This window comes from Choloepus didactylus, chromosome 2, assembly GCF_015220235.1.
Source record: "Choloepus didactylus isolate mChoDid1 chromosome 2, mChoDid1.pri, whole genome shotgun sequence".
Taxonomy (NCBI): domain Eukaryota; kingdom Metazoa; phylum Chordata; class Mammalia; order Pilosa; family Megalonychidae; genus Choloepus; species Choloepus didactylus.
This window is the reverse complement of record NC_051308.1, coordinates 44,677,503-44,699,929: the sequence shown is the minus strand read 5'-3', so window position 1 is coordinate 44,699,929 and position 22,427 is coordinate 44,677,503. Positions and strand designations below refer to the sequence as shown.

General features: G+C 35.8%; 1 protein-coding gene across 1 annotated transcript in view; it reads right to left on the bottom strand.

Annotated features, from left to right (window-relative positions):
• The window catches only part of USH2A (usherin), an 891,077-nt gene that overhangs the window by 103,205 nt on the left and 765,445 nt on the right, over window positions 1-22,427 (bottom strand). The window contains 2 exon segments of the mRNA XM_037823757.1: window positions 1,435-1,597; window positions 3,078-3,236. Coding sequence (XP_037679685.1) covers window positions 1,435-1,597; window positions 3,078-3,236 — 322 coding nt within the window.

The window sequence follows — 22,427 nt, the reverse complement described above, 5'->3', positions numbered from 1 at the left end:
TTAAACTTCAGCTGAAATAACTGCCAAGTGATTCATGCCTATGTAGGTGAATATAACGATTGTATCTGGAGCCCCAGTGCGCCATTTTCATTTCACTTTAAATAAAAAACAAAATGTATCTATGTCAGTCAGTGCCCTTCTGCTGTACTCAGAGGTATCAAACAGGCTACAATTATGATTGTGAAGTGATTGTGTCACATTGGAGGAAGGTTTATTGCTTTTGAGTCTGCTAGGCAGTAACACATTCTGTTTCATATTACTCTTTATATCATTGTTTGGCTGTGACTAGAATAATCAAATGCCATCAAATGCTGTCAAATTCAATTTACAGTATTTTTCATTGAAGCGGGCTTTCTGCATTATATTTCCTGCTTTCCTCTCTATAGCTGCCAGGGAATAGTCACTGTGATCATAAGCTTTATTTACAAAACCAACAGACTGAAGCCACATCCTGGCCTATAACAGATACTTTAGTTCCCTTTATCCAGAATAGGAATTTGATGTGCTTTCTCATACAATTAGCATTAAGTAGATGAAAGAAAACTATTTCAAGGGGATCGGTATTTTAGAGCCTGCATTAATGTGCTTAGCGTAAAATGTAAATTCACATTAGCCATTTTTACGTGTTCATATGTATTTGAATCAGAAATATTATTCTTCAAATTAGTATTTGCTAAGAAGAAATTTGGCTTGCTCACATTTGGTAATGTCATTTACATAAACAGAAATGCAATGATGCTTCCTCCTCTCATACTTTCCCTGCAAACTCTTAACTCATCACTGAAGACTGATCTGAATCAAAGAGTTTCAATATCTAAAGTTACAAGAAGAGCCTAAACTAACTTTCACTGAACGTCCAGGGAGTAGGACCAAACAAAGGAAGGCGTAAGGCTGCTCAGGAGAGACTAACAAAAGGTGTTGACGTGGAGGATGGGAATCTGAGAAAAAATGTGTTGTGCTCTGTGTCTAATGTGAACACAGTGCTTTTGGAATGAGGTTTTCAATCTGCAAATCTTTTATAACTGCTGGTGTGTTCTGTTTTAGCAAGCTCTCGACTGACAGGCTCTTTCCTCCTTGACTCTGTGTTTTACTCACTCCTTCCTTCTCTCTCTCTCTTCCTCTCTCCTGCTTTCTCCCTTCCTCCCCCACCCCCTTCCCTTCTCTCTTTTCCCTTCTTTCTTCATTTTTGGTGGATAAACTTAATAAATTATGCACATGATGGTGTAAACAAACTGCATTAACACCAGCCAGCGAGCTGAGTGGAGACTCAGACAGGCAACTATAGAATTGAGTCACAATTTCTTCATATGAAAAGCAATGTCTTTTGAGGATAAGAAGTTTATTCAACTTCTCATGGAAATAGAAAATGTGAGTGATTCTACCATCCTGGAATATTACACATTTAAAAATAACTAAAATAATAGTCAATCTTACCTGTGGACAAAGTAGTTGATGATGACTCCATTTGGATTTTTAGGTGGCGTCCATTTAACCTCTATGCAAGCTGACCCCAGTGCCTTAAGAACAGGGGAATTAAGATCCTTTGGGACATCTTCAGACGTTTTAACAAACATCCTCCTGCTAACTCCACAACCTCCTTGAAAAAAATCAAGAATTTTAGTAATTTGCAAAGCAGGGAAAAGAGGGGCTAAAGATATAATGAAAATCAATTAATCTGCACTTTTATCTGTATCTGTATCTATATTCGGGACTAGTACTATAAGTCTTTATAGGATATGAACAATTAAATGGGGAATCATTTTTCTAAAATCCATTAATTAACCATGTATTTACACAGGCATTGACAATAAAGCATATGCCTGAACTGCGATTTCTCCTTTACTGCAGTCATTCTAGCTAGAAAGTGATAATGTGCTTGAATTTTGCAAGAGTGTGTGACCCACAAATCATGTAAGCTCTTAATAAAATCTTATTTTTACCAGTATTTAAAAAAAAAAAACACCCATTCTCCAAACACACAGAAATTAAACCATCAATGCAAAGAATATTGTTTCAGGGATGTGGAGATACAGAAGTTGACTTTACATTTAAATCAAGAAAACATTAATTTAAAGTTTTGACATGTTTATCAGCTGAAGGTTGGATCAGGGAAAACTGACACAATTTTTGAGATGAAGCACAGGAAAGTTGGAGACCCCTGAAATATTAGGCCCTCAATGGAAAGTAAGATTCATTTGGAGACAGAAGTTCCTAAGGACATGGTAAGACAGGAGCTCCAGCTACATGTTGAGTATAAGAATTGGTAAATTTTTCTTAGTTTAAGATGAAGCAACATGTTTTGTACGCTGATATGAGTTATATCTTTTCTTGTGTTAGCAATCGAGTGTTCAATATTGTATATCATGTATATGCATATATTACACAATATAATCCATATCTATCAATCTATCTACATATGAATTTAATGTGAAATGGGAATAAATAAAATAATTAACATGTAGCTTCTTGATTTTCAGCTCTCCCTTCCTAATTCTCAGTTTACATTTAACCAATTATCCATGGCAGTGTGTGTGTGAAGAAGATGAGGGAGGCTCTGTCTTAAAACAGACTGAAGATGATTTTACTGACCACTAGTCTAAGCCTTCAAACTCAAGGTGACAGTTTATGTACAAGAGATAGGGTTCAAGCAAACATTGTAAAATATATGAGTTACATATATATAACTTCTAAATAACTCCTCTTTCCCCTTCTTGAATAAAATTTAAATAAAACTAAGGTGAATACATTTTCTATGCAATTTTTGTAAAACCCATTTTATTTTACATTACCAATGACTCCTTTATGTGAGCTAGATGTTTTTCTTTTAAAGTGCCTTATAAAACAAGACTTTGCAAAACCAACATTTTAATATGTTTAAATATTCATGATCTAATGTGCAGAAATGCATAATGCTTCACTCAAAGCCAGGCTCTGATTTTTCTGAGTAAACAGTCCACTACAAATAAGAAATGAAATGTTAGTCTTTTTATTTGAATTGAGAATCTATTCCTTTTTAATGAAATTTTCTTTCTTATGAAACACTTTTTCAGTCCAGGCCAAATGTCTGAAAGACTCACCATTTTGACAAGCTTGTATCCTTATTTCATACTGTGTGAATGGAGTCAAATTTTTCAACAGGATGGAATGATGATGACCAATGGGGAAAGTCAGAGGGGCTACACTTCCAGTATTGAGTAAGACATTGTACTCCACTGGCATTTTGGGGTTGAGGATGCCTTTAAAGAGAGAGAGAGAGAGAGAATAAAATATATATATATATATATATATATATATATATATATATATATATATATATATATATATGCATATATATGTGTATACATATATGTCAAGAAATTCTTGTCCTTTAAGAATAATATATCTTTAAAATTCTTTTTTTTTTAAAAAAAAATACAAGTCAATTAGAAATGGTGTCATATATTTTTTCTAGGCTTACTTACTCTTAAAGGATGTAAAAAAAAAAACAAAAAACTACCCAGTTTCACTTATGACAACAATTTTTCTGTAGAGGATTGTTTATGCATCCTGTTGGACACAGATCCTTGACATAATAGCCCATAAAATATCCAAATCATAGTTTACCTAGAGAATTCCCAGTGCATTAATTATTGAGTCAGGGCAGTCCACTCTCTCAATGAGACTTATGGTCTAGAATCTGCCATTTTCCACCATTGCTTTCAAAGAAAGAAGGTCTTGTCCTTTTAGCCTTTTCACAATCTGTGCATCTAACTAAATGCCTGTTTTATTTGGTCATGAACAACATGGATACTTTTTCTAGGGGAGGAAACGAGCTTTGAATGAAGAATTTAATGGAGTTTCCCACTGAATTTTCTTATTGATCTGGTAGCTTATAACACTTGTGGATTTAAATACTTACTTTGGTACCTTTGTATTACTTAAATAAGTTTGTCTTTCCTGTAGGAACAATGAAATCTCCAGACAACAATACCGAGAAGACAGTGCAGGATTCAATGATCCATGAGAGATAATGCCTAAAGAATGAAATATGGCTTTGCTTTTTATAGATGTAATCCCAATGGTAGGAGCAGAAGAGCTAGTGCAAACCAAATAAGCCCAGGATTTTGTGGGGGATGGATGACAACAGAGTCTTTGAAGGAGATACTGATCATAGTTTGAAGGCTGATCAATTGTTTCCTTTGGAAAGGTACTAGATTGTGCAAAGTTGACAGCACAGGTTGAGAATTTTTATTTTAAATTTGGAGCATCCTAAACTGTTACATTTGTCCCAGTCACTTAAATGACTACTATTATCTCCAGCTTTGTATTTTTCCTGCATTCCAGACTTGTATTTTCAACAGCAGACTGGATATTTCTACAGGGATATTCCGCGGACACCTCAATGTCTAAATAGGTTCAAAACAGAATTAGCTCTATTTTCCACTCCCAAACCTGCTCTCTTTTTTGAGTATCCTCTTTCAGTTTGTGATAATACCATCTTCCCATTTTCCTAAGCTGGAGTCCTTAGAGTCTTTCTTTACTCTCAAACTCAATTGAGCACTAAATTTTCTCAATTCCTTCTTCAAAAAATTTGGGCTTTATATACAATCAGCAATAAGGAGGCTTTGAAGGTGTTAACATAATCCAACCTATACTTCAGGAGGATTACCTAGGTGGCAGAAAAGTGATGGGTTGAAAATTGAGAGACAATAAGTAGGGGGACCAGTTTGAAAGTCATTACAATGGTTGCAGAAGTAACACAAACAAGAGCAGTCATTTCATTGCCTTCCAGTTTATGTCAGGCAGCATGCATTATCTCAATTACTACCATTAGAATGTCAGCTTCAAAAAGGCAGGGACTTTGTTTTATTCTGTGCCGTAGTTCTAGTGCCTAGCTTTCAGCACAAAGTAGAAGCTCAGTAAATGTTGGCTGATTGAATGAATGATTAAACCTCATGTCAGTACTGTAAGTAAATATTATTAATATTTTTTTTAAGTTGAGGAAAACTAAGGCTCACAAAAGTAATTTATTCCAGATTACCATTGATTAATCGGGGGTAAACAGGACTTGAACTCAGACCCATCTGAAACCAAAGTTCATCCTTTTATATTTATGCTCTCTTTTGGTAATGGAGTCTTGGATTAGGACACTTGGGGAAAAAATGAAAGGTTAGTTTTGAGAGACTGATTAGAAGCAGGGGAAAAAGTGAAAGAGTTGTCAGAATCATCACTTTTGGAACAAATTATATAGGCAGATATCTGAAATTTCAAAAACCAGGCTTCCCAAACTGAGATATGCACACCCTAAGCATTTGTGGACTCATGTCAAACTACATTCAGAGACAAGGACAAACATGGTACCTAGTACATCAGTTTGACTTGCAAAACATGATTCTCCTCTCTGAGCAAGGGAAACTAGTAGAACACCAATTTTACTTGTTTATCAAAATTGGGTATGGGATTTTCTTCTTAAAAGCTTTAGACTAGGAAGTTTCATGGGTAGTGTGTGATTAGAACTTTCAGTAGCCAGTTGTTTTAATTCTATGGTCACCTAACAGTGAACCAACTGTGTAACAGCAGAAAAAATTTATGCTGACATAACCAGTGTTTTGAACAAGTACTATTCATGATGTAATCAAAACACAACTCAATTTGATCTCTCACTTTAAAATGAATTCAACATGCACACTCATCTCCAGACACTGGATGTAAAGTTGGTTGGTCCTATGACATTTCCGCTCAGTCTTAGATAATACATAGGTCTAGATTGTTTTTTCTCCATGAAGAAAGAAAAAAAAAAAAAGACTTCACAACAAAGATTGAATATATAAATATGACAAATCAATTCATTTTTCTTTTTTTTATGGTATAATGAGCACCCATAGTGGACTTACGCAGAAGATATTATTCAAGCCTAATTCTTAAATGTAAGACTGAATTGAGAATGTTTTTACTGCTCCCAACAAAAATTGCTACAATTAAAATGAAGTTTGAGAGTTCGATGAAGAGTGTTGAATATAGGGATTATTTGAAAATCTCAGTGCATTCATGGGTGAAGAAAATCTAAGTATCAGAGGAAACTAAAGAGCAATAAAATCTGTCCTCCCACACCCCAACAAAAAAGTTCTTTGGAGAGTGTTTCTTGAGGCAGTAAAAAGCAATTGAAGAGTGGATGAGGGACCCCCTCAGTTTGCAATTTGATCTTCCATCAGGAAAATAAGCTTGTTGGAAAGTCCATCAAGAACATCCTGGAATGTTACAGCATGCCACCTCACATTTTGGGCATTTCTTCTTATTGTTACCCTGGTATAATCTGTAAAGCAGTGAAAAACAAGGTTGCTACTTATACCCCTATATGTATGACAAAATGTAGAGAGAAAAATTGCCTGGACATTGAACCTGTTATCGGGGTCAGCTTTCTTCATCCTGAAATATATAAGTGTATCATTCTGCAGCCAATAAGACTGTTAGGAAATGTTCCCCTCGAATGATAAATTATTTAATACATTATATTTTAGATGAATACAAATACATTGAAATAGAATAACAAATTTGCATGAGTTTTTAAGATAAAATGAACGATCTTAAAGAAATTTCAAGCTTATGGTGATTGCCTCAGTCTGTGTTCCTAGCCCTCCTGGGATTACATGCTCATTCTGTGTTTTCTCCTCCCAGGGTCGATCTGAGAGAAAAACTTGACAAACATACATTTATGAACAATATGCCATCATTCATGTTGAACTAAGCAAACCACAGAGTGGAATCAGACAGACCAAATCCGTCCTCTACCCTTATTTCCTGAGTGACCACTGGCAAATTACCTAACGTCTATGAATATCAGTCTCTTCATCTGTAAAATGATAAGAATAGCCACTTCATAGAGTTGTGATTACTAAATTAGAAAAATGTATTTAAGGCACTTAAGTACATTTCTGCAACACAGAAAGTGTTTCAGAAATGATAGACACACTTACAAAACAAAATAAAATGGAACAAAATGAGATTTAAAAAAACCAGCTACGACATTTTCATGTGCCCTCAAACACTCTTTTTCATTTAAAAAAAGAGTCCATCTTTCATATAAAGTTGCTATTCTAATACAAATAAATGTTATATTTATTCAGGTAATTGTATATCAGTATTTTGTTATCAAGCTTTCTTTTGTATGTATACAAGGATATATGATCAATTTGTATTCCTATGAAGATATTCTACTATTCATTCTCAGCAGTAATTCAGAGTGGACTTTCTTCCAATTAGTCTGAGATTACTCTTTACTATGTGTCTTCAGTCTGTAACCTACTGGTGTACTTTCAGGCCTCACATCCTTTAAAAGGAAACTTCTCTGTTGAAAGGGACAGAATTCCCAGAGGGTCAGAAAACAAAATTGTGTTTCCACCACATTACAAATACAGACACAATCTTTATCTAGGTTTAAACATGGCAGGACCACGAGCCTGGAAAATGTATTTTTCATGTCTTGGTTAATAGGGAGGAATGTCCTTTACATATACCTATGAGGTGCCAAAACAGAAAATGCTCCTTTTTGCTGTGAACATGTCAAACACTGACATGCATTTCGGAAAGAGGACCCCACCCACTGTCACAATTTACAGGACTGTGACATGAAAGTCTCCTGTGTTCTTGCAAACCCTACACCGTCTGCAGTGAGTCTGAAACTACCCAGCCCCCTGGTATTCTGATGACTAAATGAAATGAAATGGGAATATTTGTTAGAGTCAGCTGGGAAGCCATGTGGCTTGGTTAGTTCCTGAGTTCATAAATTTATGTCGGAGCAAGAGGAGCAGTGGAAGCTCAAGTGAACCAATTTACCCTAAGTGCAAATGGCAGTTTTGTTATTTGGTGTCAAAGTTACCAGTCGCACAATGACAAGCTGCCATAACACATTTTCTTGTTCACTAAAGAACAAGGGTTTCGTTGGTTAATATTCCTTGCAATGCTCCTTTTCATAATTTACAACAACTAGATGCTGATAGGTTATTTAACATTTATGAAGTTAAGATGTAATCAGAAAAACCCTGATTATCTTTACAAATAAAAAAGTTAAATTATTCAACTTTTTTTTTTCTTGGTGGCTTCATTTCACAGCAGGTGCATACTTTACAATGGGACAAGTCAATCAAATAATCCTTTCTTAAATCTTTTTTTAGGAGCTGGAGCAGGAACAATTCTAAGAGGAAAACTATTAATTCAGTCTGATAGCCCCATTTGCTTCAAAACACGAGTTGTGCTTAATGTAATGCCTGTAACAAATCAGCCAAAACTCTCTTCTGTGTAGGTGGGGGTATCTCAGTTATGCCCTTTTGAGGGGTGTGGAAGTGAAATAGGCCTCTCTCAAACACACGTCTCCATCATATCCTGTCTTAGATCAAGTTGTTTAACATAGATGAAAATATACTGGAAATCCGGAAAAGATTGTCAGTAAATCTACAGAATAGTGAGTCCCTGCTTCGATCCAAACCCTGTAAGGGATGCTTGACGGAAGAGTTTTCAACCAGGTTGTAGAAGGTCTTAGGATTCGGAATGCGACTGGTGGGGAGAAGGAGAGGAAGCATTAGAATATGAACACAGCAGATCATAGGAAGATAATTTCAGAACCCAATATCAATATAGAAAGAATAGTATTATTTAATAGGTATTGTCAACTTTGTTGGGGGTGGGGATGAAAAATGAAGAGAGTGATCAGAGTTGAGCAGAGGGTGTGTCTATGTGCACACACAGGGGTGTACTGGTGCACAGGAAGATGCGACACATATGGCTTTGTGGGAACTGTCCCTGGGAGAGGAGAGCTAATCAGTAGAAATCTTTTACTTGTAATACTGGTGAAGAAATGCTTCAGTTGAGTGAGGCTGAACCACAGAAATTGCCTTATTTGTTGGTCAAAAATGATAGAATATGAGCAATTTTATATGGTTCAAACTAAAATTCTTAGAAGGTAGGAAGAAGAGCTCAAAATTTCTTTATTTAAATAGATTTAATTTAAAGGGAAAGGAACCAGGCCAAACTGGTTCTGGTTTACAAATGATTGCGATGGCTGGTAGGACTTGACCAATTTCATTGCAGGCCTCAGAGCTTTGTAATCTATGCTGCAACAGCTGTGAAAATTAGAACTGGCTCAAATGCGGGAGATGGGGAAAGAAATTGGAATTTGTAGTAATAATAAGGGAAACAATAATGATAATAACAATGAAAGCATTTATGGAATTCTACTATACCAAGCACTCTCCTTAGCAACACCCCAACATTCTTCTTCTCTCCCTTTCTTTATTTTTCTCCATAAAAGTTGTCACCAGCTAACTATATAATTTATTTATTTTGTTTATTATCTGTTTCCATCATTAGCATGGAAACATAAGCACTGTAAGGGCAGAGCAAGGAGCTTTGTCTGTTTTTCTTTTTATCTGGAGCTCCAAAGCCCAGAACAGCAACTGGCACACATAGGTATGTGATAAAAGGTTGTTTAAATGAAAGGATGATTTCAATTACCCTTCACACATTCCTGTGAGGTAGGTTCTCAAATAATCTCCATTTTAAAGCTGATGAAACAGACTAAGAAAGGTTAAATAACTTGCCCAATGTCCCATAACTGATGAGAGGATTTAACCATAGATATTTCTGGCCTTTGCACCTGAGAACTTCAAGATTCCTACTTCTTCCATGAATATTCTATCCACTATTTCTGTGATCTTGACAAATAAAAGGAAGGCCAATAGAAATTTAGCAGCTGATCATGATCAGCTGATAAATTTTCTCAAATGTATCTGTGTATTGGAATTTAAATTCAGATGATATGAATGGGGAACAAAAACAAAATTGAGGTATAAAAATGTAAAAACCAACCATGCCCAGGAGACTTCCAGAGAAGATAGTGGACTCAGTTCTTCCTTCAAAACAACTATTAAACAGGCAGGAACTGACTAAAACAACTATTTTGAAACCCCAGAGGCCAAAGAATACTGTACAGCATCCAGGGAAGAGTAGGAGGAAGAGGCTGACAAACTTTGGTGAAGACCTGTGATAGCGCTCTGTGTGCAGCAGCTACTGGTGCCCAACACCCACCCACACAGCAGGCTGCTGTGGGGTCAGTCCCAGGCTAGCTAGCTGGTGACAAAAAAGGATGTAAAAATCTTCTTCCCCAGGAACAGAGGTGGGCATAGCCGATAGCTGATCATGACTTTTGAATAGCAAATTTGGATCACTGGGTCCCAGCTCTGATGGCAGCTACTGTTTCAACCCACCTCTGACAAAAGCAGTGGCAGCTGTTGTTTCGACCCTCCCTGGACAGGGGTGGAGGTGGTGGAAATTTAAAGGCACAGCATTTCCTTGGGGCTGCGGGGGGCAGTTAGCTGAAAGGGTGCATTTTCTCTCGGCAGTTCAGGAAAGCTCAGCTTTGCAAAGTCATTAGAGATTTTGGTGCCCTTCCTGATCCCCTCCCAGGGCACTTTTGAGCTAGTCTGTGCCCCCCTTGGTGGGTCCTTGGCCCTGTTTTGGCTGGGAAAGACTGACTTCAGAAAGTCCTCTTGGGGGTGACCCTCCTCCCAAAATTTGTCCTCCAGGCAAAAGCAGTGTGAGACAATGAAAGGAATGTAAGAAACTATAGAGGCAAATAGTCTGGGGTAAAGGCCTGTCAGTTTAAAATACCTGGGAGAGGGAGGACTGTCTCTTGGGAAGTAGGGGCACAACTAAACTCCTGTAAACAGGGGAACTCCAAAACAACTAACAAGTAAAAGGCCCAGAAAGACAGCAAAAACCTTGCACACTACATTTACCTTGGGCAAACCTTCCTGATAGGAGGGCTGTAGCTCAAGGAAATCTCTGTCTTATAACCAATGGGTTACAAAACCAAGAAACAGATACCCAAAGTAAATCCCAGAGTTAACATTTTAGAATATTAAAATGTATTTTGTACAACAGAGTATAAGACAAAGAAACAGGAAATGAAGGTCCACCCTAAGGAAGAGGATAAGGATACAGAAAATACCAATGAAGAAGTTGAAAATGTGGACATACAAAGAAAATCCTTGAAAAAAAAATGATATTAAGAATGCTCAAGGATATGAACAAAAGTACATATGAATAACTAAAGGATATCAGGAAAACAGTGGATGACCAATATGAGTGTCTAAAGAGATAGAAATTTTTCAAAGGAACCAAACAGAACTACAGGAGTGGAAGACCACAATAACTGAAATGAAAAATGCTCAAGAGGGTTTCAAGAGCCAATTGGAGCTAGTAGAAGAAAGAATCGGTGAACTTGAAGACAAGACACTTGAAATAGAGTCAGAAAGAAAAAAAGAAATACGAAAAGTGAAAATAGCCTAAGACAGCTATGGGATACCAGCAAGCACACCATTATATGCATATGGGAGTCCCAGAAGGAGAAAAAAGAGAGAAAGGAGCAGAAAGAATTGTCAAAGAAATACTGACAGAGAACTTCCCAAACTTAGCAAAACATGTGAAAAAGAACATCCAAACCCAGAGAACACCAAAGAGGTTAAACATGAAGGAAAATACACCCACCATATATTGATTACACTATCAAATGCAAAGGACAAGGAAAGAGTTCTGATAGCTTCAAGAGAAAAGCAACATGTTACCTACAAGGGAGTCCCAAATCTGATGAGTGCCAAATTCTCAACAGAAACCATGGAGGCAAGCAGGCAGTGGGTTGAAATACTTAAAGTGCTGAAGGAAAACAACTGCTAGCCAATAATTTTATATCCGGTGAGACCCTCTTTCAAAAGTGAGGGAGCAATTAAGACATTCTCAGATAAATAAAAGCTGAGAGATTTCATCACCACTAGATCTGCCCTACAAGCAATGCTGAAAGGAGTTCTCCAGACTGAAAGGAAAGGACACTATACAGTGGTAAAAAGCAGCATAAAGAAATAAAGGCCCATGGTAAAGGTAAACTATTTGGGTAATTATAAATACCAGTATTATTGTATTGCATTGTTTGGCATGTAACTCCATTTCTTACTTCCTACAGGTGCTAAAATGCAAATGCATTAACAGTAATGATAAATCTAGGTTTTTTGGACATACAATGTACAAAGATATAAATGGTAATAAGTACAAAAAATTGTCGGGGTGACAGAGGGGTATAGGAAAAGTATATCTGCATGCTATTGAAGTTAAGTTGGTATCAAACCAAATGTAATTGTTATATGTTTAGGATCTTAAACTTTAACTCCATGGTAACCAAAAGGAAAACAGATAAAAAAATAAATCCAGATAGAAATGAGAAGGCACTCCATATTGTATAACACAACAAACAAATAAATATAAAAGTAAAATTTAACAGAAGTGAAGGACACAAAGTTATAAGACTTACAAAGGCTAAATCACAAAATGGCAGGAGAAAGTCCAGTCTTAACAGTAGTGACATTAATTTTAAATGCATTAAACTCTCCAGTCAAAAGGCAGAGATTGCAGAATGGTTTTAAAAACATGACCAAACAATATGCTGTCTGCAAGAGACTCACCTTAAAGTCAAAGATACAAGTAGGTTGAGAGTGAAAGGGTGGAAAAAAATATACCATGCAAGTAGGAATAAAAAGAGAGCTGGGGTGGCTATACTAATACTGGATAAAACAGACTTTAAGTCAAAAACAGTTACTCCAATTCTGCTTAAACTCTTCCAAAATATTGAAGAGCAGGGAACACTCACTAACTGATTCTATGAGGCAAACATCACCATCATACCAAAGCAGGATAAAGATATTACAAGAAAAGAAAACTACAGACCAATATCTCTTATGAATATAGATGTAAAAATCCTCAACAAAATGCCAGCAAACTGAATCCAACAGCATATTAAAAGAATTATACACAATGATTAAGTGAGATTTATCCCTGGTATGCAAAGTTGGTTCAACATAAGAAAATCAATTAATGTAATGCACCACATTAACACATTGAAGGAAAAAACCCACACGATCATCTCAATAGATGCAGAAAAGGTATTTGACAAAATACAGCACCCTTTCTTCACGAAAACACTTAGAACATGATAAAGGGCATACATGAAAAGGCCTCAGCTCTCATCCTACTGAATGGTGAAAGACTGAAGGCTTTCCCTCTAAGATCAGGAACAAGACAAGGATGCCCACTGTCACCACCATTATTCAACATTGTACTGGAAGTTCTTGCCAGAGCAATTAGGAGAGAAAAAGAAATAAGAGGCATCCAAACTGGAAAGGAAGAATTAAAATTTTCCCTATTTGCAGACGATATGATCTTATATACAGAAAATCCTGAAAAATCCAAAAATAGCTCCTAGAGCTAATAAGTGAATTTAGCAAAGTGACAGAGTAGAGGATTAACACCCCAAATCAGTAGTGATTCCTTATACAAGCAATAAACAATTGGAAGAAGAATTCAAGAAAAAAAAATTCCATTCACAATGGCAATTAAAATACTAAAATATCTAAGAATAAATTAACCAAGAAAACTACAAAAAAATTGCTAAAAGAAATCAAAGAAGACCTAAATAAATGGAAGGACATTCCGTGTTCATTAATTAGAAGACTAAACATCATTAAGTTGTCAATACTACCCAGAATAATTTATAGATGCAGTGCAATTCCAATAAAAATTCCAACAACCTTCTTTGCAGAAACAGAAAAGTCAATTATCAAATTTAAATGGAAGGGCAGGGGACCCCGAATAGCCAAAAACAACTTGAAAAAAAGAAAGAAGTTGGAGGACTTACACTTCCCCAAATTAAGACTTATTACAAAGCCACAATAATGAAGACAGCATGTCACTGGAAAAAAGGACAGACTTACAGACCACTGGCATCAAACTGAGGGTACAGAAATCATCCCTCACATCTATGGCCTATTGTTTTTTGACAAGGTGGCAAAGACTACTCAAATGGGAAAGAACAGTCTTTTCTACAAATGGTACTGGGAAAACTGGATCTCTATTTGCAAAAGAAGAAAACAAGGAGGGCCCCTACCCCATACCATACACAAAAATCAACTCAAAAAGACCTTAATGTAAGAGTAGAACTTGCAAACTCCTAGAAGAATACATAGGGAAGCATCTTAACACCTTGTGTTAGGCAATGGTTTCTTAGATAAGCAACAAAAGAAAAAAAGCAGATAAATGGGGCTCATCATTAAAAACTGTTGTGCCTCAAAGGACTTTATCATGAGCATACAACAACAACTTACACAATGGGAGAAAATATTTGGAAGCCACATATCTGATAAAGGATGTATATCCAGAATATTTAAAGAAATTCTTCAACTTAACAACAAAAAGATAAACAACCCAATTAAAAAACAGGCAAAAGACTTGAATGGACATCTCACCAAAGAAGATATACAAATGGCAAGAAAGCACATGAAAAGATGCTCAACATCATTAGCCATCAGGAAAATGCAAATCAAACCAGAATAAGATACCATTTCACACACATTAGAATGGCTGCTATTAAAAAAAGGAAAATAACAAGTGTTGGAGAAGACGTGGAGAAATAGGGACACTCATTCATTGCTGGTAGGAATGTAGAATGGTGCAGCTACTATGGAAGGCAGTTTGGCAGTTCCTCAGTAAGCTAAGTATAGAACTATCATATGATCCGGCAATCCCACTCCTAGGTATATACCCAAAAGAACTGAAAGCAAGGACTTGAACAGATAATTGCCCACCAATATTCATAGTCGTAGTATTCATCGTTGCCAAAAGATGGAAGCAACCCAGGTGTCCAACCAATGAATGGATAAATAAAATGTGGTATATACATACAATGGGATATTATTTGGCCATAAAAAAGAATGAAATCCTGATACATGCAACAACATGGACGAATGTTGAAGACATTATGTTGAGTGAAACAACCCAGACCAAAAGGCAAGTATTGTATGTTCTCACTGATTTGAAACAATTAGAATAAGCAAACTCCTAGAGTCAGAATCTAGAATATAGGTTATCAGGGGATGGGGTGGGGATAGGAAATAGGAAGTCAAAGCTTAAAATGTACAGTTTAAAATCCTGTTTGGAGTGATGGAAATGTTTTGGTAATGGGCAGTGGTAATTGTAGCACAACATTGTGGATGCAATTAACAACACTGAAATATGTATCTGAATGTGATTAAAAGAGGAAATGTTAGATTATGCATATGGTAAAAGAATAAAAACAAAATCCATTGAACTACAATACACATACCATGATCCCTAAGTTAAATCATGGACTTTAATTAATAAAACTGTGTATCATCAATTGTGGCAAATGATCCACACTGAGGCACGGTGTTAGTGGTGGTGTGGTGTGTGGGAATCCTGTATTTCATGCATGATTCTTCTGTAAACCTGCAACTTCTCTAATAAAAATAAAAGTAAGAATCAGCAAAGGCAAGGGCTTAGCAGAGACTTTTTCTACCAGATGATAATTAAGATTTAGAACTGGCTCCCTGTATGGGTTATAGATTGAATGACAAAGAATTTCAGTTTAGGACTGTGTGACAGGTTGGCCAGAGTGAAGATTTATCAGGGAAGAAAACAAATGAAAAACTCAGAGTATGAAGTGAAGCTAAGCACATGTTTCCTGTAATGTAATAGAAGACACAGTGAGTTCAGAAGAACAAACAGAACCTCCTTCTCTCCCTCCTCTGGTTCTACATGCCACCGCCAACAAAACTTTCAGAATCCATGATCACTGTATTTTCCTGTGGTCTGTTCCCATACACATCAAGATTTAACAAAGAGTACTTAAGAGAATGTTCTTAGAAACTCTCGAAAACTATCTGTTACCATCATACTACAGTGAATTGTAACCACAGAATAATTTAGTGTCACAGTTCACTCTCTATGAGTCTGGGAAGAAGAAAATACCAAAGTCTTCTGGGTGCAGAATGAAAAGCAGACATCACTTCCTTGTGCTTTGTTTTGTTTACTTGCACATCCATGTTATCAGGTCAACTGATTGACTTAATGCCTAACATACTGATGCCTCCCTTCACCTGAGACTGGAATGGTTTTCCCATTCCAAATTAAACTCAAGCTTTTTCAACTTCAATGCTGCTTCTTCCCTGAAGCTTTTTCTGACAAACTATATCCCTCTTCCCACATTCCTCCTATTTGCTTATGTATTATTATTGCTTTGTTTGATAGTTAAGTTTTCTGCTTCCTCAGCAAGACTGAAGGATTACCCCCTCAGTGGTTTTTGTTGTTTTGTTTGCATTTCCACAGTGTTTAGCACACTATGCTACACATAGGGACAGGATATTTTTTAATATAAATTACAAAGATTTTAAAAGCTACATTGGAGAAAGGAGTTGGTGAAAGCTCTGCTGACCACTTTTAGAGTCACTGAAGTGATTGGAACAAACTTCTCAAGACACATAAGGGAACATAGAAGGGGAAAGGAATATGGTGAGATGAGCAGAAGAGAGTCAGTTGTTTTATCCAGCTCAGGATATCATTAAAGGGAGGGTTGAATATGGTGGCTTGGGTGGAGTTTTGTGAGGTTAGCACTGCTTTGTCATTCATTCATTCATTTATTTATATTTTTCATTCCTTCATTTATATTTCAATGAATGTTAGTTTGAGAAACTATGAGGCAGTAGATATTTTGACAGGTCCTCAGAAATCTAAAGAGAATATTATCTAGTGTTTGCTGTTGAGGTGCTTATAGTCAAATGGTGAGGGGAGAAAAGGCAAGAAAAAATTAAATGTAGTAAGATCAATGGAAAAGAAGCAAGTACAAAGGATGTCACCTGACATCCCTTGCCCGCTTCCTATCTACTCTTGGTATTCTCAGACTTTATATTTGTGGGTTTTGGCTATTCAGGAGAGACTCAGAGCTCCCATAATAGTTGGTGCTTTCTAATTTCACTGAGGCTTAGGTTTGAAATATGTGCATGTTACAGCAATCACTTAGCTAGTTGATTTCATGTGGTGGCTCTCAATGAGCTAATATTCCCAACTGTGTTTAATCTTGAAGGTCTCAGAGAGTATCCCTCATTGACACAAGTATCCACCAGACTTGTCATATGGTACACAAGTCCTCACTTTCCCCATTTCCAGGACAAAGTGTGTGAAAATTTGTCTGTTGAGAATGACTTCTTCTCTCTGCTGTTCATTGAACTATTCCCTTACGATCCTAATAGATATTTCTCCCTCTTTTGAATTTCTAGAACATTTTATACCAATTGTATGGAAATTTTACATAGTTTTGTTTAATAGTTATCATTTTGTGCCTTTTTCCCCCCTATGGATAGCAAGGTTCTTAATAGGAGGGACAATGACTCATTTCTCTTTATAGCACTCATGGTTTCTAGCATCACCACTTACCCTCGAGAGGAACTCAGTAAACATTTACACATTAGTTAAGGGAACAGCAGAATCAAAATGAAAGCAAAGACACATGAATTACCCCTACTGGGTTACTGGATGAATTGCCCTTGTATTACATTGTCTTCACCCATATTCCCTATATCTATGGTGAAATTATTTTTTGGCTTTTGAAATGGACCATAGTAAAATGCAGAAAAAATAATGTGATTTCTGAACTAAGTAGAAAAAGAAGTGAGAAAATATAGCACAGTGGTTTTGATCATAGAATTTGGTTAGACCCATGTGGAGTCATGCATGGGTGGGCAGACACTTACTTGATAAGTAACCTAGAGAAAATAGCCTAGAATCTCTAAATTGGCTTTTCTCATTAGAAAAATAGGCAAAACAATAGTACAATTACTTTGTTATTATGAGCATTAAATGAGATAGACCTTCTCTTAGGAAAATGCCTATTAGAACTCAATCATCTAAGATAAACATATTAACATGCAAAATTAAACACAGATCATCTATGCATGATTATTCTACTGAAACTACCACTTGTCATTTGGTTATTGGACTTATAAGTTGAGAAAACTGAAGCAATTGCCAAAGTTGAATCTTCCCAATTAATGCAAGTGAATTCCTTAGAAAGATTAATCCCGACTTTGACTTTAAATGGATCGTCTCTAATCTAAATACACTGCAGCTGATTACTCTACTGAACACCAAGATGTCTAATGTCTATAGATAAGCCATATTGTGCCTAGCTACTCTCTAATCAAAACTTGATTAATAAAAAGCATTTATATTCCTAAGAAATATTAATTAAAATGATTTCTCAGTACAAGAATTGTTGCCAATTTTTTTCTTTAATGGACTAGGAGATAAATGTGAGAGAAAAAGCATCAGTATTTCAATATTATGCATTCAACCTAAATAACTCACAATCCTTCATGAGAAAAAGTGCATGTTGAATGCAACGGCATTGTTAATTAGAACATGATTAAGAGCTAAGAGAGTTCAAAATATAGTCATCACCTTGATAAATTAGAAAGGCTCATTATTATCTTCAGAGTTTAAATAATTTTGAATGTTTGGATTCCCAAACAGCAGGGATATCTATCTCCATTCTTATGCTGAGAACACCATTTATGTTCCTTGAAGTATTTGCTTCTTCATTTTCTGTAATTTTTCACCCATTAAGATAACATATATCATTTGCTCTCTTCAAAATGAATATAAGTCCTGACCCAAGTTTCTAAGCTTGTAAAAGCTTAAAAGGTATGTTTAGGAATAAACTAAGCTGGCTTGAATTGCCTGCAGATTCGAATAATAATAGCCGGCATCTATCCAGCACATGGCCTCATTTATTTCACAAAACAACACAAGGTAGATATTTAAAATTCCCTTTTACTGATGAGAAACTCAAAGCTCAGAGACATTCTGCAGCTTGTCTAAGGACACAGGGCAACTAAGTGGTGAGGATCCTTCCACAAAGAAATCAAACTTGCATTTCTGAAGTAGGTGAAAAAAACTATGCATCCCTAAGACAACACACAGTCTTTGGAAAATATGTGTACATGCCATACTTGTCTTTAGAAGAAGGAATTTATGTTTGTTTGTGTGTGTATGTGTGTACAGGGTTGAGTTAGTGTGGGAAAGGGGGTTGACTTTCATAGGAATTCAAGTATTTGGATAATTTAAAACAGCAGAATAATCTAAAATTTATTTATATTTGTCTGCATGGTAAATTTTAGAAGCATACTCACTATCTTGTTCCTCCATTAATTCAGCAAACATTTTGTAAGGATATGCTATTTATATATTACTGGATTTGAAGGTATAAATGATACACAAAAGTATAAAATCCTGATTTTTCTAGAGTGTAGTGTTTTGATAATATTACTATTGATATTTATCAAGTAATAAGGGGACAAAATGGACCAGGATTTATCTGGGAGGTAGGAGAATGTCTACCAAGGATTTAAACTAGTCTTTAAGTAATCTCTTCATAGGTATTTGAGAAATGACTATTTTCCCCCAGCTAATTAAAATACTTTAGCACTTGGAATCTGATTTTTCTAAGTTACGTCTTATTCCTTCTGGACTTTTGGATTGGTAAGTAAAGCCGTCTGGTTATGAGTTCTTCTATGCCCCAGGAGGTAACTATTGCTAGGTGGATATTTTCCTTTTAGGGGATCACCATTTCCACGATTAATTTTTCTGGTCTTGAAATGCCCAGCAAGACATTCTCCCAGAATCCTTTGTTTTTTGCCAAACCCTAGTTCTATTTCTTGGCCCTTTGGGCTACTATTTAGAAAAGCATAACTGCTGCAAAATAAATCTGAGAGGCTTTGGCCAATAAATAAAAAGTTTGATTTGGATTTCAGAGCTAGACCAAAGACTGGGCAGCTTATTGTTAAAAGATGGTAGTTGAGAACAGACTTGAATTTGAATTCTGGTTTGAAATGTGACCTTGAATACTGTATTAGTCCTTTTAGGTTCAAATTTCCTATCTCACTATGAGGAGAATCATATTACTTGTCTCCCAGGGTTTTCATGAGAATTAACTGAGGTAAGACAGGGAAAGTGCTTATCAGAGTGTTTGGCACATAGTAAGGATTTAATAAATTGCATATATAACAAGTAACATGGATGTATTCACATGTTATTTATTGTTAGTATCACAGTTACCCTGGATATTTTCACATATTCTCTAAGCATCACCGTTTTTACTAGGAGGCTGTCTAAACATGTATTAAGAGTTAGACTATAGATAGCATTGAGACAATAATTTGAAAACTGAAAACTCACTTAATTGCCTAGGTTAATTTTTCTGTTGCCAAATAAACATATAGACTATTTTTTCCCAACAATGTACGTGCCTAAGGTCACTCTATTCACGCTGATCACAAAACAAATTACATCTGAAGCAAATAAGTTAATTTATAAACTATTTTGGTATTGGACATTCAAAAGAAACTAGTTTGATTCATGTTTTCAATGAATTATTTTAATTAAACACTTGTCTAGCTTGGTGTTTGTGATCCATGGTTACTAAACTTGATAGCACATCAAAGTCGTCTGGAGAGCTTTTAAAAAGATCCAAAATCCTTGACTTCAAACCAGGTGATTCTGGTTCTGTAAACTTGGGGTTGAAAAAAATCTGCCTCGGCACAAGCTTCCAGGTGATTTTAATGCTTATCAGACTTGGGAACCACTGGGATAGACCATTTTGCCCATTTTTCAGTTCTGCGTTTGGGGTAATCATTCTGTAATGTCAAAGGAGTATGATGCATACTTAGAAAGCTCTTGAATGTGAGCAAATAAACAACCTCCAATTATCACAAGTTTGTTTTCTTTCTGTTTAAAATATATATTTGTGACTATTCAGGAACAGAAAAATGTTTTTATTATCCAAATCAAAACACAGCATGAGGTTCTTTCCAATAAAATCAACTGTAGATTATACACAAGTCAAAATCATCTGCTTGCTTACTGAGTTCAAAATCCTTCCAAGCACCAGGAAAAAAGTTTAATTTAAGATTTTAATCTTTCCATATATTACAGAGTCTCTGTAATGGATTTTGTGCATCTGAAACTGAAAGATTGACAGGTGTGGCTATTATAGATTTATTACCATTGGTTAAATGGTCAGAGTTAGAGTGTAAAGCGTTTCCACACTTTATCCCATAGGCTGGACCAGGTTGAAAAATTTCTACAAAGCCTGAGGTAGACAGAGTTAAGGTTATATTAAACAAGGAAAAACTGTGTTTGATTCCACAATGATCCTTTTCAAAATGGAAACATTTTACATTAAACATAAAATGTGATATTGAATTCAAAGAAAAAAAATGACGAAGTGTTGAAAAATTTAAAAGAAGTCTTTAAAACTGCTGTAGCCAGTCTTATCATTTTGGAAATGAGGGCCATGGGTCCCTAGCAAATGCTGGAGCAAGTGCATTTAAAAATGAATAAGTAATTCAAGGCAAAAATTAATTCCCCAACAATAATTACTATATAGAGAATATTACACACAAGCAGATAACATATGCCCATTAAATAAATTACTTCATTTAATCTTTACAACAACCCTACATGTAGGTACTATCATTATCTCCATTCTACGGATGAAGAAAATGGTCCAGAGATGGAGGCACTGCCTGGTAGAAGGTTAGCTGGTAGGTAGTACTCCTGGGAAAAGAATCCTGGCTTCCTCTTTCATTTCACTTTGGTTGCCTTAAAAGAGAGATGTTTTCAAAGCCATACTGAGTGTGAAGTCTTCAGATTAGCAAATGCAATTTGTTGTATATAAATGTTAAAACAGAAGATAATTTGCTAAACTACAGGACTTCCTAGTCACAGGACTTGGAAATCATCCACTTTGCTTATTACCCAGGACTTTCCTTGTTCTTTGAGGATCTAGATTGTGGATGGTCCTGATCTGAATCTGAGAAACCTCTTGTCAGAATGGTTGTATCCAGCCTCAGTTTACTGCCTGGTGCAAAAATGCAACAGCACTGTAAAAGTGCCAAGGAGAAACATGCTAAAAGTTCACAAGATAGCAATACTATGCCATAAAGGTAGAAATCGAATCTGTAAGGAGAGATGTGAGTTTACATATTTTCCTGAGAAGATTTCTCTTAGAGAAACAAATTTTTCTTTACTTATAAAGCTGTGGGTAGATTTTCTTCTATGAATTTGAACAAAGACCCATCTCTCTCTGATCTTAGATCAAAAATTAACATCATAAGGATGCTGATTTATGAGAACTTATGTTCTGTGTATTAGGTATTTTCTCTATTTTTTTGACTATATTACCTGTTTTGACTGAGATGTTTGCTTAAGTAGATGAAAGATATGACTTTACTGATTATTTTATGGAATGGATCTTCTGATGGCCAAAATGGCTCCATTAACCAATTTGTTATATTTGCCTTTTGAACTGTGGCTAAACGAGTTTGTTTCAATTAAGACTAGATATTGAAAATAAAATTGCATGTTTTTGAAGGGCAGTTAATCCCTTAACCAGTTTTAAGTTTTACCAAAACAAAACCTCCTTATGTCTCTTATGTTAAAAGAGAGCGAGCAGATTTTCACTCTAATCCTTACTCCACAGTGTTAATGCAATCAGCATT